This window comes from Micropterus dolomieu, linkage group LG06 (assembly GCF_021292245.1).
Source record: "Micropterus dolomieu isolate WLL.071019.BEF.003 ecotype Adirondacks linkage group LG06, ASM2129224v1, whole genome shotgun sequence".
NCBI lineage: Eukaryota > Metazoa > Chordata > Actinopteri > Centrarchiformes > Centrarchidae > Micropterus > Micropterus dolomieu.
The window spans coordinates 14,570,333-14,585,484 of NC_060155.1; the positions used below are offsets into that span (position 1 = coordinate 14,570,333).

The 15,152-nt window shown below is 40.7% G+C and overlaps 1 protein-coding gene across 3 annotated transcripts in view; it reads right to left on the reverse strand.

The window, feature by feature from the left end:
• LOC123972762 (laminin subunit alpha-3-like) overlaps positions 1-15,152 on the reverse strand; it is a 59,598-nt gene that overhangs the window by 36,811 nt on the left and 7,635 nt on the right. For all 3 annotated transcript variants that reach the window (XM_046052410.1, XM_046052411.1, XM_046052412.1), the window contains 11 exons: positions 10,892-11,009; positions 8,611-8,729; positions 8,334-8,504; positions 7,534-7,634; positions 6,492-6,607; positions 5,644-5,762; positions 5,087-5,177; positions 3,938-4,069; positions 1,670-1,720; positions 1,473-1,520; positions 179-313 (listed from right to left, as the gene is read on the reverse strand). In XM_046052410.1, the coding sequence (XP_045908366.1) occupies positions 179-313; positions 1,473-1,520; positions 1,670-1,720; positions 3,938-4,069; positions 5,087-5,177; positions 5,644-5,762; positions 6,492-6,607; positions 7,534-7,634; positions 8,334-8,504; positions 8,611-8,729; positions 10,892-11,009 (1,201 nt within the window). The remainder of the gene's footprint in view (positions 1-178; positions 314-1,472; positions 1,521-1,669; positions 1,721-3,937; positions 4,070-5,086; positions 5,178-5,643; positions 5,763-6,491; positions 6,608-7,533; positions 7,635-8,333; positions 8,505-8,610; positions 8,730-10,891; positions 11,010-15,152) is intronic.

The following is a 15,152-nucleotide window of genomic DNA, read 5'->3' on the forward strand; positions in this document are numbered from 1 at the left end:
CCCCATTTCCTTTGCTGGTATGCTATATTTATTTACATCTACATTATAATATCTCGTGGCCATCTCTTCCAAAATAAAGGTCATGTTTCATAATAATTCAGTCACGTTACACTGATGAGGTTGTGTTTTTACAGTGCATGCGGGGTGAATGCTGATTGGCCTGGTGATTGTTTCTCACCCTGGCAGTTTGGGAAGGAGTGGTATCCTGGTTGACAGCGATCGCATCGCTCCCCCTCCACACCCTGACGGCACTGGCAGCGTCCTGTCGCATCGCACACCCCGTACGCTGTCCCTCTATAGTCACATATACACTCTGTGCACAAACATATTAGAAATGGGTTTATCAATAACAGTAAACAAAATAAATCCTAACTAATATAAATTCAAATGAGTTGCCCTGTAGAATCCTAAAGTGTACTTAAAAATTACCCTGAGCTCCTTCTTTGGTCGGGCTATACAATACGGAATGTCAAATACATCCATCAGTTGAACTATTACGTACGGTAAGGCTACACTGGTGCCCATGTCTTGCCAAGCCTCACCTGGCACTGGTATGTGAATAGACCTGGCACTAAGACAGGACAGCCGCCAGGAAGACTGCCACCATTTTATTTTCCCCTAAGCAGATCCCAAACATTAAAATCAGCTTGTCAAAGGCTGCTGATGAAATTCCTTCTCAGTCAGCTCACAAGATAAAAAACATGTTAAGGAAAGTTATTGTTTGCTTACAATCTCTGACAAATGATAAGACAGAAAAAGCCAAGGATTAAAGGTCTTTGTTTTAATAGAAATGCCATATTATTAATAATGGGTTTCCCAGCTTAGAGGAAACCAGAAAAGGAAATTTAGAACAAGGGCCATGAGTAATAATAGACTGGTTAGTTCTCACTAAACAGTCCCAACTGACCATTGCTATCAAGAGAGGACAGAGACCCCTTGAGCTTAAATCCCCACTGACACACATGATGAATCTATGACTAGTGCTCAACAAATGCATGAGATCTTCTGTCACTGAGAAGCAGATTTACTCACTCTGATTGTATATTAAACAAGTATTTTCACCATCCCATTTAACCCAACGATAATATACTGCCAGTTCTCCATGAAGCCTACAAACATGACCTGACCTTCAGTCATGACTATATACAAAATTCTTTTCTTGACTGACCCCTGCCTCATGTTCTTAACATTTAACTCTGCAGAAAACCAAGTCAGGCTGAGTAGTGCCTTACATGGTCCTCTAAAGCCCTTTTTTAACAACTCAGTCTGCCTTTAAGTAAATGTTACTCAAGTGTCAAGGGCAAAAGTCAAGGGCTGCCCAGTAAAAAAGCTCTTTGAGAGGATTCACTACCAGTAGTATGTTTTTAGATACAGTAAATGCAAATGTGGAGCAGCAATAAAAGCAGTCAACGTAGCATAGCCGTGGAAACGTCTCTATAGTAGCGCAACATATCAGGTCTTATCACACTCACGTTGACAGCTTGGGGAGCCAAAATAACCCGGAGGGCAGGCAGTGGGCCCTATGCAATGAAACAGAAAAAAGGTGATGGCTAAGAAATACACAAAGAAAGATGTTCAAAGGTAATAGTATTTCAAATGATTGTTTAAGAACATCTGTCAAGCTAAATAGTGGTTTGAGACACTGCAAAATCTTCTTTCATGGACTTACCCACAATAGGTCCTGCAGGGGATTTGGTGGTCGTGTCGTATACGGGATATCCTGATTGCGAAGGAAAGGTACGAAATTAAGATCTCCACTGAAGGGAAAGTGTGACCAAGTAAAACCTCAAGTGTCACCTTTGTTTATCGCAGTGGTGAACTGCTTTTGCAACAACAGACTACAATGCAGTTCGAGGCCCCCCCCACCCCGTGAAACCATAACTTGTTGTTTTGTACAAACTAAACAAACAAGATATAACATGTTAATGAGCTTTCGAGGGGCGTTGGTGGATTTTGGTACCTTCAGCCTGAACCAGGCTTGTCAAAGAATCCTTTTAACATTGTGGTTGTTATTAGCTGTACTTTTTCCCTGTGGTTTTCTGTTTTTTGCCATAATTTCCTTAGTCCTGTGCTTTTGTTCATGTTTAGTGTTTTCCTGATCTGTGTACTTCTGTGATTTATTGTTATGGTCTGTCTTAGTCTTATATCTCCATGTTTTAGTGTAGTCTTGTCTCCTGTTTGGTCCTGTCTCTGTGTGTGTCCTGATTTTGCTGTCTTTCCATGTTTTGTGTTTTACTTTGGTAGATCTGTCCTTGTGCGTTCCTGTGAACTTTACTTCCTGTTTTATTTTGGTAATATTCTGCACTTGGTGTCCTTGTCTAGATTTGTTTAATTACCTGATATATCTCAGCTGTGCTTCCCTCCCTGCTCATTTACCAGTGTATATATTGTCTTCAGTTGTCTTCAGTCTTTGTCATGCCCTTGCGTCTATGTGTGTTCTGCCTAGTGCTCTGTTCCCTGGATTTCTGGTTTGTTCCCCTGTTTTGGATTACTCTGTCTTTGTGTTAGATTTACCCTCTTCTGGATTACCTTTGTTTGGACTTTTGTACCAAGCTTCCACGTAAGCCTGTTTAGTTATTTTAATAAACCTTATTTTGAACTGCATCCTCCTCTCGCCTTGCTGTTGTCTGCAATTGGGTCCACAACCCTCAGTTCCCTGCCACTTTACTCAGCTACCCCCTTGACAGTGATCCCTCTATGTAATTAATCATAGCCTTCTACTAGCAATAAACTAGATCAACTTTGATCTGCTGTATCACAAACACAGGTTGTAGAAATTCCCTACAGTTACATAAAACAGCAGAGAAGAATCTCTTGAAACCCATACAGCCTCCTAATGACTGTATCAACCTGTTCAGACTAGTTTGTCAGCGCCAGCAGCCAGGAGGTGAGAGACCCAGTTTTAGGGATAATGTCTAGTGATAAATCACTCTACTGCTCATAAAATTCCAAGTTACAATTCAATTCACATTTATATGACATAAGAAATAAAGCACCTCGGGCAGATTACAGATTTGTTTTTGTTTTTTTTGAGTACAGTATAATGCCTGTTTAAAACTAACAGGTCAATCAATGATTTTACCATGACCATTCCACCATGACAAGGTGCCTCTCTATGACCCATTATATGGAAAATAATTCCAGTTAAATTAACATGAATATAATTTAAAAAAGTGACAGTTTTCTTAAATTCCAGGAAAATAGAAGCTGAATGCTCTAGCAAGTTCATGCAGAGACCTTAAAAAAGACTATAGTTAGAGACAGAAAAAATATTTAAAAAGATGAAAGTCTGGGTGGCTTATCTCCATGCCCTGGAAGACTCCTGAGTCTGAAGGCAGATCAGTATGAGATAACATGGGGAGAACTCTCTATGTGTGTCTAATATCTGCATCTATTTGTTAAGATGGTGGTATGACATGTGGAATGTGCCTTAGTCAATACTATATTATATGCATACACCTTCATGCATGTAGCCCTGCAGCATTAAAGGCATACTTCTTTGAGTATATAATAATGATAAGCCTCGTCCAAAAAGGATGGATTCTTTCCTCAAGGGGAAAACTGACAGACATAAACACAAAAGGCTAAAAAGAAAAGGGTGAACATGAAACAGATTCCAGCCATCAAAGGGTGGGTTCAGGTTCACCTGACTGTGTATACATTGACACACTGAGCTTCCTAAAACATACACACAACTTTATGAAATAATAAAGGTTTCTCTCTTATCCAAGTTTCAAAAAGACACGGGTATGGCTAACTGCACCTTCCTTTTTGACTGTGCCTTTACTTGCAGCTATCACAGATGTGATTCATGTCATATGACTTATAGGATTTGCACACCAGAATTGCATCTTTAGCACATTCACCTTTATGTTTATCCACCCCCACGTTAGGTAAACTGGGTATCCAGTGTGTGACAAGAAAAAACTAAACTTACGAATGCACTGAGGGTAGTAATAGTATCCGTCAGCACAGCGATCACAGTTTTCTCCGGCAAATTGTGGGTTGCAGATACACCTTCCAGAGCCCATTTCACAGCCAACTGTAGTCCTTTCATCACATCTGCAGGCTGGTGGGGGTCACATGTTTTTTTAACATGGGCATGCATACACATAAACAAACACAGCACAGAATTTTTGATTGTGAGGAAAAAGACATTTACTGTACATAACAAAAGATATCAGTAACAAGTAAAGAAAGCTTCCAGCCATCCATCCTCTCAAAATGACAGATCTAAGAAGCAAATAATGATTACTGAACCTTTACTGACTCCTCTGCTAAGCTCACATAATTTAGTTTGTGGATTTTATGATTTACTTTTCAAAGCGCTGAGGGCAACCAGTTTAATTCCACTACTTTCTTATGTCCAAACACAACTGGCAGCTATTTATACATCGAGGGACAGCCATGGACCATTAAAGTAACGTAAACAAGAGCGGAGCCCAGTTTAGCAATAATACATGCGGTGGTGCCAGTGGTGCTTGTGCAATGGTGCCATTTGTGTCCGTTTCAAACAAGACACTGATGCCTCTCTTTGAATATAACACTGTTTTGGCTTCACTTGTCCGTCATACATAATGAAGGTCAAATTCAGTTTTTATTATTTATCTAGTGGTGCATCCTGGTAATTTGACAGATGGTTCAAACCAAACAAGTAACAGTTTTGTAATGTGTTTTTATTGCATTAATTAAAGTGGCTGCAGAAACTCACTTGGATCTATTCAACATCTAAATGTTTGCAATAATGTCTTACACACATCACTCGACTTTACTTAATAGGCATTTCAACTGTGTAATATGTCTAATATAATTTCTACTACCTCACGTCTAGAGATACAGCATGAAATCAGACTGCAGCACTTGCACACAAATCAGAACAACCATTGACTGCCAACCTCCAAATAAAACAGAACACGGAAAAATACCAAAACAAAAAATAAAACATACTCAAGCCAGCCACGGCTATCAAGTCTGAGATACAAACACTCCTGCATACCTTACTAAGCAAAGTCCTTTAAAAAGGGACAAATGACAATGTGACAGTGTTACGGCAAATCAAGGGACAAACAAAGAAAACGCAACTCACGTATGCATCCAGTGGGAGACTCAGGAGGTACTCCATATGGTCTATAGAAACCTTCAAGGCATCGCTCACAGTTCACTCCAGCAGTGTTGTGCTACAGAAGAACACAGAAATAATGTGTGAGCCATAACTGCTACATAATTGAACAGGAAGAATACAACAGAAGATGTCCGTATATGTGTCCTCTTTCTTTCTCTGTAAAGTTGAATATCTTCAAATGCACACTGATGCACGTGAGTGGACACAACGCTTACATGTACTCTCTGCATCAGTATCATATTACAGAGGGATGATATATAAACCAAAAAAACTTAATACAATATTTTTTTTGACAAAAAGACGATGACACAAAATGAAATTCTCTGAGTGGTGTGTTAATGTGAAAGGTTTGTGTTGGCCTCACAAACCCGTTCCCAAATGCTAATAGACGACTCCATAAAGATATGCACAGATAACTTGGAATTCATTGTTTTTCCTTTTTTTTTATACCCTCCTCCTCCCCTGTGACTTCACACATTCACACACAGGAATCAGTTTAGACTTGACATTGCATTTCTTACCTGGCAGTTGATACACACTCCTCCTCCATCGTACCTGCCGAAGGTGTCCAAACTTGCTCCCCTCTTTTCTACCTCTGGGTCGTAATAACAGTCAAAGGCATGGGAGAAACACTGGCAGGCTGAAGAGGAAACCCCCAAGACACACACACACACAGAATTATTTTGTATGCCTCAGCAAATTACCTCTGACTCCGCTCTCTGTATTTAAGCACCTTTAAGCTACTCATTTTCCTACGAGTAAAGTCTGGTTGTTAAGAATAAAGAGAAACTATAAAATCCAAACTAAACAAGATGCCGCATCTTCTTCCTGTATACCACCCCTGTGCCTTATTAATGTTTATGAATGGTTAGGGTACATCTCAGTTGCATGAGAACACTGATTGGATTACCAGCCTTCATCTTTCTGCTTTTGTGGCTGCTACAAGGTCATGTTTCATGAAGGAAAAATTTGTCAACAGTCCAAAGCAATTAGATTCCAGTTGACATAGGCTCTGCTGGCAGACTGGATGGCTCACCAATAAGATGGCATGGGGGACTATCCGATGGGCTGGTGCAGGCCTGGCTAGCCAGCTGACTAGCTAGCTTAGCTGACAAAGAGCAGTTATCCTGGTGATAGTTGTGCACTGTGCTGTTCATCACACATACCATAAGAGGAATGTCCTCTCAACTCTTCACTGAGGCTCTCTACAATACCATATCAGGGCATCCACAACAGGGCTTAACTATCAGAGGCAAGAGGACACTTCAGTCCACTCTGGGGGTCGTAATTCAAGGAGCCAACATCATGGGCAGGCTCAGAGTGAGGTTTTGTTTACACATTGAATGAATCATTATACATGAACACTTACGATGACACTCATTGGGGCTGTCAACAGTTGCAGCACGCCATGGCTTTTGGTTAAAGCCTGGGCAGCAGTGGTCACATGACTCACCGCAGGTGTTGTGCTGGCACTCACACTGGAGTCTACAGACAGGAGATGAGGACATGGATTTAGTGATGCTCAGAATTTCATTTGCAGCCCACAACTTTCTTTAAACCTGCATTAACAGACTATATACCACTTGGGGCAGCAAGACAAGCTCTGAACACATTATTACCTTATTTAGTTGTTATGGTAAACATGTCAGCAAACAACTGCCTATTTATACAGCAGACACAGATCGACATCTGCATTCATTTGGAGTCATGTTTCAGGCAAGCCGATCCAATAGTCAAATATTCAGTCCACTTTTAGCTCTGTTTGGTCTCAACCAACTCCTGAGGGAAATATCTCTAGCTCTTTAGCTGCTAGCTAGCTAGTGCTAACTTTGTTTGCCTGTCGTTTGGTTCTGCGTAAGTAGTGTATCAGAGCTTTTTCCTGATTTTTTTTTCCTGATTCTTGCAGCACTTGAAAACAACACTGATGAATAGCGAGACAGAACCAAAACAGTAAAGCTGGGGGGGAGCTGTAAAAACCAAAACAATAAACTGAAAGAGGCTAAATTGCTCCAACTCTCAGGGGAACTGTAGAGTCCGGAGATAATTCTCGGCCACTCCAAGACATACTTTTCACGTTATACATAGTAGCTTGATTATTAACAGACAGAAACAGTTCACTGTAGATGTGGCAGCATATCTGTGGTCCTCTTCATTTTTAGCATTATGTCATCTCAGTACATTGGTTATAGACATGAGGCCATTGTACAAAATGGCTATTAAGCTATGTTATTGAATAAACACATGAAAAATGGATTTCCTGATTAAAGTTACCTACAAAGTGAACCTTTCAAATGCTTATGAGGAACCAGTTTAGTCTTGTTTAGTTAATGAGTGATGAAAAATGCATCAACCCCACAAATGTACTGTGTCAAACATGTATAGCATTGCTTAAGATGAAGAGCGTTACAAACCTGTTTGGGTTGTCTTGGTTCCGCCCCCCACCACACACCTGTGCATGCCCGTGACAAACGCAGCGTCCACCGATGCTGATGTCTTTGATACTATAGTAATACTGTCATCAAATAAGGAAAATGTTATCACCAGCACTATTTCAAAATAATAGCGATGTTATCAGCAACTACGCAACATCACCCACACCAGAATAAATGTCTGGCTTTGCTTGGCAGCAGAAGTGTAGAAGTACAAACTAAAACCATGATGCATGAGGTAAGGCTAGTTTCATGAGGTGAATCAGTTCAAAAAGATAAGAATCAACAGCCGACATCACAGATTTATTCTTGGCATTAATGAGCTTTTTCGGGCATGAATCGTGAGCATACATTTCTTGAATTACAGCTACAAGAAATTTACTTTATACAATTTTAATAGTTGCATTAAAGCTATGTTATATCTTGTTGTATCTTAAGCCACTATTCAACATTCAACATTCAACAAACATTCACTATTCAACATTCAACAAAATTGCTAATTTCTATTAACAAATATTTCCCTGCTGTAAGGAGAAGTGCCATCTTATGCACCTGCAGCCTGTGTCTCTACCAAAGGAATTACCACGATGATTGAACAGACAGGTTTGGCATTTTGCCTTGACAAGGATGAATGTGTGAGCAGGAGGGAGCAGGTCAGTGTGCTTGTGTTCGCAAAAAAGGAGGCTGGAGGGTGTGGAGTGCAGACTAGTAAATTTGGCTTGCCCAAATGGGAAACTGCCAGCATTACACCTTTGTGTGAGATTGTACAGTATGTGCCTCACCCTGCGTGTGACGGTAGGATCTTTCTGGGCCTTGGAGATCAGGTGGCCCAGCAGGGTGTTGGTGCGGAGGAAGTGCAGGCGAATGTTGGTGGCCTTTGTGAAGTCTCGCAGCACTGGTGAGTAGGTGAAGTTTTTGGACCCTGGTCGACCGTTGACCAAAGACACCACAATCTGGACAACACGACTTTATTTCACATAGATTGTTTCTGATAACTCATAAACTCGGTTTATGAGGCAATTTCGGTTTGGATTTTCAAAACTTCATATGATATTTTACCTCTCCATTCTCCAAAGGGACAATCCGTGAGTATTCTGTGGTGCAGATCTGGTCATCATCCTTAAATATACGAGCATTGGGCTGCTTTCCGAACTTTTCAATACACTCGTGCTTTGAATCTGCCAAAATAATAATAATTTAAAAGTCTTTTTATCTCTCACAGTGTATTCCATTCATTTTCAATATTCAAGCAATGACAATAATATTATCACATAGATGACTTCTGTGAAGCTACTCTCTATCACCAATTAATATAACACCAATCAGGTGCTCTCGTGAAGCGCAGACATCCTATATTTAAATGCAGCAGTAATTTCTGCCACTAGGGCAGTGGTTCTCAAACTGGGGGGCTGGGCCCCCTGGGGGATGTTGCGCCAGGATGGTGCATTTGAGCAGACCTGAAGGTGCATGATTATGATTCATGTGGTGCTCTGATACAAGAAAGGCTATTTTTCTAACCTGAATCTTGTTTATTTCAGTTGCCTGTATTGTTAATGATTGATAAAAATGAAATGCACTTTTGCTGGGGTGGGGTGCTGTTCTTGGCTTCTGAAGGGGGCGTGACAGAAAACATTTGAGAAGTACTGCACTGATTAACTGAGTTACTCTCTTCATTGTTTAACAACCACTATTGCAAATGAAAATCAATCTGATATGATTCAGGCAGAAATGTTCACGGACAAGGTAGTGTATCAAAGTTTTATTCACATTGCGTTTAGTCAAGTTTGCTACCTTCCTTCCTCACTCTTTGATGTATTCTGTAGCAACTAGAGGGAAAGGGGGTGATATGATGCCAAATGAAACCGCTAACTTGAATGAAATCATGGATTGGATTGATTGAACGGTTTGAACGTTGTAAAATCAGTTGGGATAATGTAGCTCTTGTCGTCATTCTAATTCTAGAGTAAGCTGCCAAAAAAATTGTTGTTGTTGGACAATCGCACACAGAAGGCAAACAGCACTTATCATATGAAAATGATTCATCTGAATTTTTTATATGAGAATGAGTAAAATATGTAATATTTTATTGCATTAATACCTGTTTTTGAACCATTGGAAGAGTAATATTCAGTTACAGTGTTTGTAAAAAAAATACAAAATAAAAAAGGAAACAAAGCATTAAAGCAGAGAACGGAGTGAAGTGTTAAAGAAGTTGAGTCTCAAAAGATCCTGAATGAACATGAACTTGGATCAAGCAAACATAATGTCAAAGAGTACCTCTGAGATTGTAAATCTGATGAGTCACAGCCGTGTCTCCTGGCAATCTGTGTTCACAGGTGCCTCTCAGATATTAGACATCATTACTCAGATTTGCCAACTCAACCAATTATGAATATGTAGTCCAGTATGTTGTTCAGGTAATTTGGAAATGGTAATCTTATACAATAAGAAAAATCACCTTTTGGGACTTCAGCGGCTCCGTAGAATACTCTGTTGTTAGTTTAGATTTTTTTTTTCCACACACACTTCCTGTCTTAAATCCTTAAGCAAGCTGATCAGTGTGCCAGGATTAAATGTGTGCCACTAAACAAATTTTAATCCATCTTTACAATGGGTCTTTTTCAGAGCAGACATTTTGACTTGTCATAGCAGGCAAGACGCAGGTGTAATTAATAACTACAAATAAAGGCTGCATTCCGTTCACAACAGCCAGTACCGGGGAACTGTTACTGTACATGCTAGATTTCTGGCATGGCTTAGCGGGCCATTGTTAATGTGATTAGTTCCACCTGTGCATTTCCTTACATAATGAGTCAAAATGTCTGCTATAAAAAAGGCCTATTTTCAAACAAAATCTGCTAATTATGATTTAACAACTGTTTATTACAAAGGCACAATAATCCTCCATATCTGTGTTTTTGACAGGATTTTGTTAATGAGTGGTTGCTACTGTTGTGTTTTTGTACCGCACTTCTCTTTCTGTTTTTTCCAAACAGAAAACCTGCCACCAGGTGCAATGAACAAAAGGTGTAAAAGCGTCCCTCAACTGGGGATGAGCTAAATCACTATTGTGTTATTTAGTCGACAGTAGAGAATAGCAGACATTTATTTATGAGAATGATTTACTTAAAAAACACAAACATGCATTCAAGATTGGAAACTGGTAGGTTATATGCTGATGTCCAGCCCATAATGTGACCAACAACTCCAGAGGAAAATACAATCATATTGTTTAGTCATTTGAGTCATAGCACAAGTAATTAGGCAGTGTGCAGGAAGTGTTTTGTTTCTTTTTTTAAGAACCCAATAAAAACTAAAACACAATTACATGGGAACTTACGTGCAAAATACTGCCAGGGGGTGAAGGTTCTTCCGTTGTCTACCGAGCGCTCCAGCACCCAGAGGTCAGGACGAGGTGAATTAGCGAACTTGATGAGGACGTACGCCACATGGAAGAGCTAAAAACCAGAACACAATGAACAGGCTAAACAAAAAGCAGTCACTGCTCTGAACGGAATTTGGCATAATGTTGTAGTTTCCTGTGCTGTACTTTGAGTTCTATCAAGTCAGCCTCCAGTCTTAGCCAGTCTTGACAATACTCTTATTTCCTTTCTTGTGAAAGCCAGAGCACAACATCAGCTTGGTTGTATTTCTGCAAATGATCGCTATAGAACTAATGACTTTATTGAGGATTTAGCCATTGCACAGTATCAAGGTCAAGGCTTCCTGCTCTGAGTTTTTATTCGTGCAGCTTGCCTTCTGTGTGGCCATACAGCAAAGTACAAACAATGCACCAACATTTGTCAGCACAGACTCAATAAAATTGGTGCAGGTGCAGCCAGGTTAGTGAAAAGAAATCAGCTAAGCCCACTTAATCCACATCTGTTCTCTGAACTCTCCATCTCCACCTCCCATCAGAATATACCGTCCATACAAGGGCAGAAAAATTATGTCAATGATTGTTTCTGCCAACACTGAGCTTTCTGTCAGGCTCATGACGATCAGAGCTGTATGTTTCCTTTGCAGTTCATCAACATCCTCATCAAGCCCTAAAAGCGGGTGACTTCAGCTTGGCTGAACATCGTACAATGGAAATTTATCTGCGGTAGTCAAAGCTGTCTTTGTTATAATCTGTCATGGACTTGGTGTGGCTTGGAATTTAAACCCTGTGACACCAACATGCATGTGACACCTGCAGTGTCAACAAAAAGCCTCACCTACACCTGACCACCACACCCATCTTGTTTTTGTGAGGCTGAAACACAGTTTATCTCAATTTCAATGCTGGCGTGGATCCTAAAGCAACATTTAACCTGTTTCAAAAAACAGGGTACCGCAGGCATATTTACTAAACTTATGACAGCTGCCCTCAGGATTGAAGCGATGAATGAAAACTGTACTCAAAATATTGTGTGTGCCAATACAAGAATTTTCTATAGACTTCTATTTGAGAAGGATGAAGGCAGGCTTACACTCATCTAGCATCCCTCAGTGACTTGATTAAAACCCCCGTGGGCATTTGAAACAGTCAGATTGCTAGCTCTCCTTGCGTGAGGCAGGCAATTCTAAGTTAACAATCATATCAAAGCCAACTAAAGTGCGGCAAAGGCTCGGCTGTGGAGTCATGGACTGTGTCAAAAAGGATGCACAGGTATCTTGATGGACTTCTCGCCTGAACCCTGAAAGTAATGGCCTCAAGTAGCTCTTGAGTTGATGAATTGTGAGAGAGTTCGGAGGTTAGCTAAGGAACTTGTTCTCTGAAACTATCAAAAATTCCTAATAACAAACAACAAAATCATGAAGTTGCTAATAACCTAGAATAGCATTTTTGACTGTCCTTCAATCACCCTTGCCATTGCGCAAAACAGAAAGAAAAAATAAAATAGCTTTGAACGCCTCTTTCTGACTTAAACTTTGAATGGGGTGTGTCTTGAAATTAATCAGAGAAGAATTCCACCTACATGCAACAGGATGTGCAAAAAAAGATGAAGGGCACATGCAAACAAGATGTGGGCCGTCACCCAGCTATAAACAGAAGCAAAGCTTTTCCAGAGGAGCTGCCTTCTATCAATATGCTGGTTCTGCTGAGGACCAGCAGGAAGTTTAGTTCACATGGGCTGGGATGACGTAAAGGGAAGACTGGGGAAACGGAGGCAGCACAGTGAGATGGAGGGGAAGGAGGGGGGTAAAAAGGGTAGAGGGATGGCTAGAGACGTGCTGGCTGGCATGCAGACCCATCTCAGATTCCAAACATAGTGCCACATTCCCCTTCTCTCCTAATGCCCCCAAAGCAGAGCATGCCACTGCATTCAGGAACCTGTCATTGGCAGCAATGCACAGCAGTGAAAATCTTCTCCACCGTTTGCAATGGGTACAGATAAAGATGGTAAATACAAGTGATTCTGCCATGTCCCAAAAATAACAATGTACTTTTTTAATGATAAAAAAATTCAGTTATGGTTCTGTCAACATGTGGGTTCTCTGAGGATTTGCATTAGTGTACCTGCTGTTCAGTGTATCGTCAATGTGAAAGATAATTCAAGCTTTCCTTTGTGGTCTAGTGAATAGAGCTTGGTATCATTAAAAATAGCTGTGCCAATATGATAACTACGAATCTGACAAAAGTATTTGATGCCAACCTTTTGGTACTCAAGGAACCAAAAATGATATTGTTCAGTATTTTGTCCATTGTACAGATTCAAAAATAAGTGTGTACACACACAGCTTGATCTTGGAAGACAGGGCCTGTCCTGGCACGGCTTTCCTTAACTTCAGCCCTGTCTCTCCAACTGTGCCCTGCCAGTCTAAACACAAACTCTTGAAATATGTCCAGCACCTACGTATTGTTTGCATGGAGCATGAAATATTGTGATGGCATGCTAAGCACATCAGAACAAGATTCCAGTGTCGTACAAAGACATGAAACAGACTGACATGGTTGTGGCAAAAACACTTGGAATAACACTTGAGCAGAGCCATCCTCCCTGCCCCTCCCTGCATCTGCAGCCTCAGGCTTTAGACAAGAGTGTCATACCAGGGGGTTTAGTGTAAGAGGCTGTGGGTGGGTGTCAAATAGGTCAGGGGTTGAGCGGTGACAGGTATGGACTGTTTGACACCTATCCCTCTCTGCCTTCTTACTCCAACTCAAATTCCTGACCTTGACCCCCTATAATATTGTCACATATACAAGGTATAAAGTATCCAGAACTCCTCTAACCTACTAATTAACACGGCAGCACAAAACAGTCAACCAAGTCCCTCATGACCAAACACCATTTTAACAACACTCTTTCAATATACTTGTAGCAACGTGTAAATGCATTTTGACAAAACAGAGTCACATTCTTCCATCCTGACATTTCATGCCCACTGTGTGTTTTTGAGTGTGTTATTATTTCTGGATTATTGACCCCTGACAGTTGTGTGTGTGCGTGTCTGACAGCTCAGGAGTGATAAATGTGCACCCTTAAGTGTGAACTGCAACAGCACTGCTGCCTCTACACAGAAGTCCTGCCCTCTAACTTCACACATGTCTGTGTTTTCCTACTTACAAAAAGCCCTGATTGTGCAACCCTTTGCCAGTTACTCTCGTTGCTGTGCCTGCCACACGGATCTCTTCAATTATAATCTCTTTTTGTTGATCAAATAAAGTGTATTGCGGTGGAAGTAACAAAGTACATTTACTCTTGTTACATTAACAGTGATGTTTTTTGTATACTTGTACTCAGCTATTTATTATTTTTTTCGATACATTTCTAGTCGCCTGAACTACCTCTGGCTTCTTGAGCAGTGGCTCTACTCCAAGTTCATTATGGATGACATAGCTTCCAACCCTATCTCTAAGGGAGACGCCAGCCAGAACCCATTTTGGCCGCTTGTTTCCGCGATCAAGTTCTTTCAGTCATGGCCCAGTCTTCACGACCATAGGTGAGGTTACGAATGAAAATTGACGGGTAGATTCTATTCTGTAACACAATAATGCTATCTATTGAAATGTAATTTATTGATGGTTTGGACATTAGGGCTTTGTATGTTGACATTTAATGCTGTTTTGTAGACTAAAATGTAACACAATTTTACACAAGTACTTTTACTTGAGTCCTATTTCTTTAAAGTAACAGTGCTTTTATGAGAGTATAATGTTCTAGTACTTTTGTCTAAAATCTTGTATCTAATCTTATCTAATGTTAAACTGGCAGGAGATGTAAGCTAGCAAAGTAACATCAATAAATACATTTTCAGCAAGTGCATTCAAGAAGCAGATATTGAATACCCTAATCCCAAAATCCAACCACAGGGCACCGCATAGCCAAGAATACACATGTACACTGAGATCAGAATCCTGACAGATAGAAGCCATCTGAGCGAGCTCCTGAGTGTCTGATGTGAGAGCAGAGGAATGCAATTCAAAGGAGAGGAGGCATCACAGTCTGTTGGAGTGGATCAGCCTTGCCAAACCGAGCATACTGCAGCCCAGCGGAGCAGTTGCCGTCCTGTTTGTAACAATGCAATGTACAACTGTTTGTCTGTGTGCAACAGGTGGGCGGGGGAAGGGGAGAGGGGTAGTCTGGTGTAATTTTCTCTGTCTCCATGACAGAATT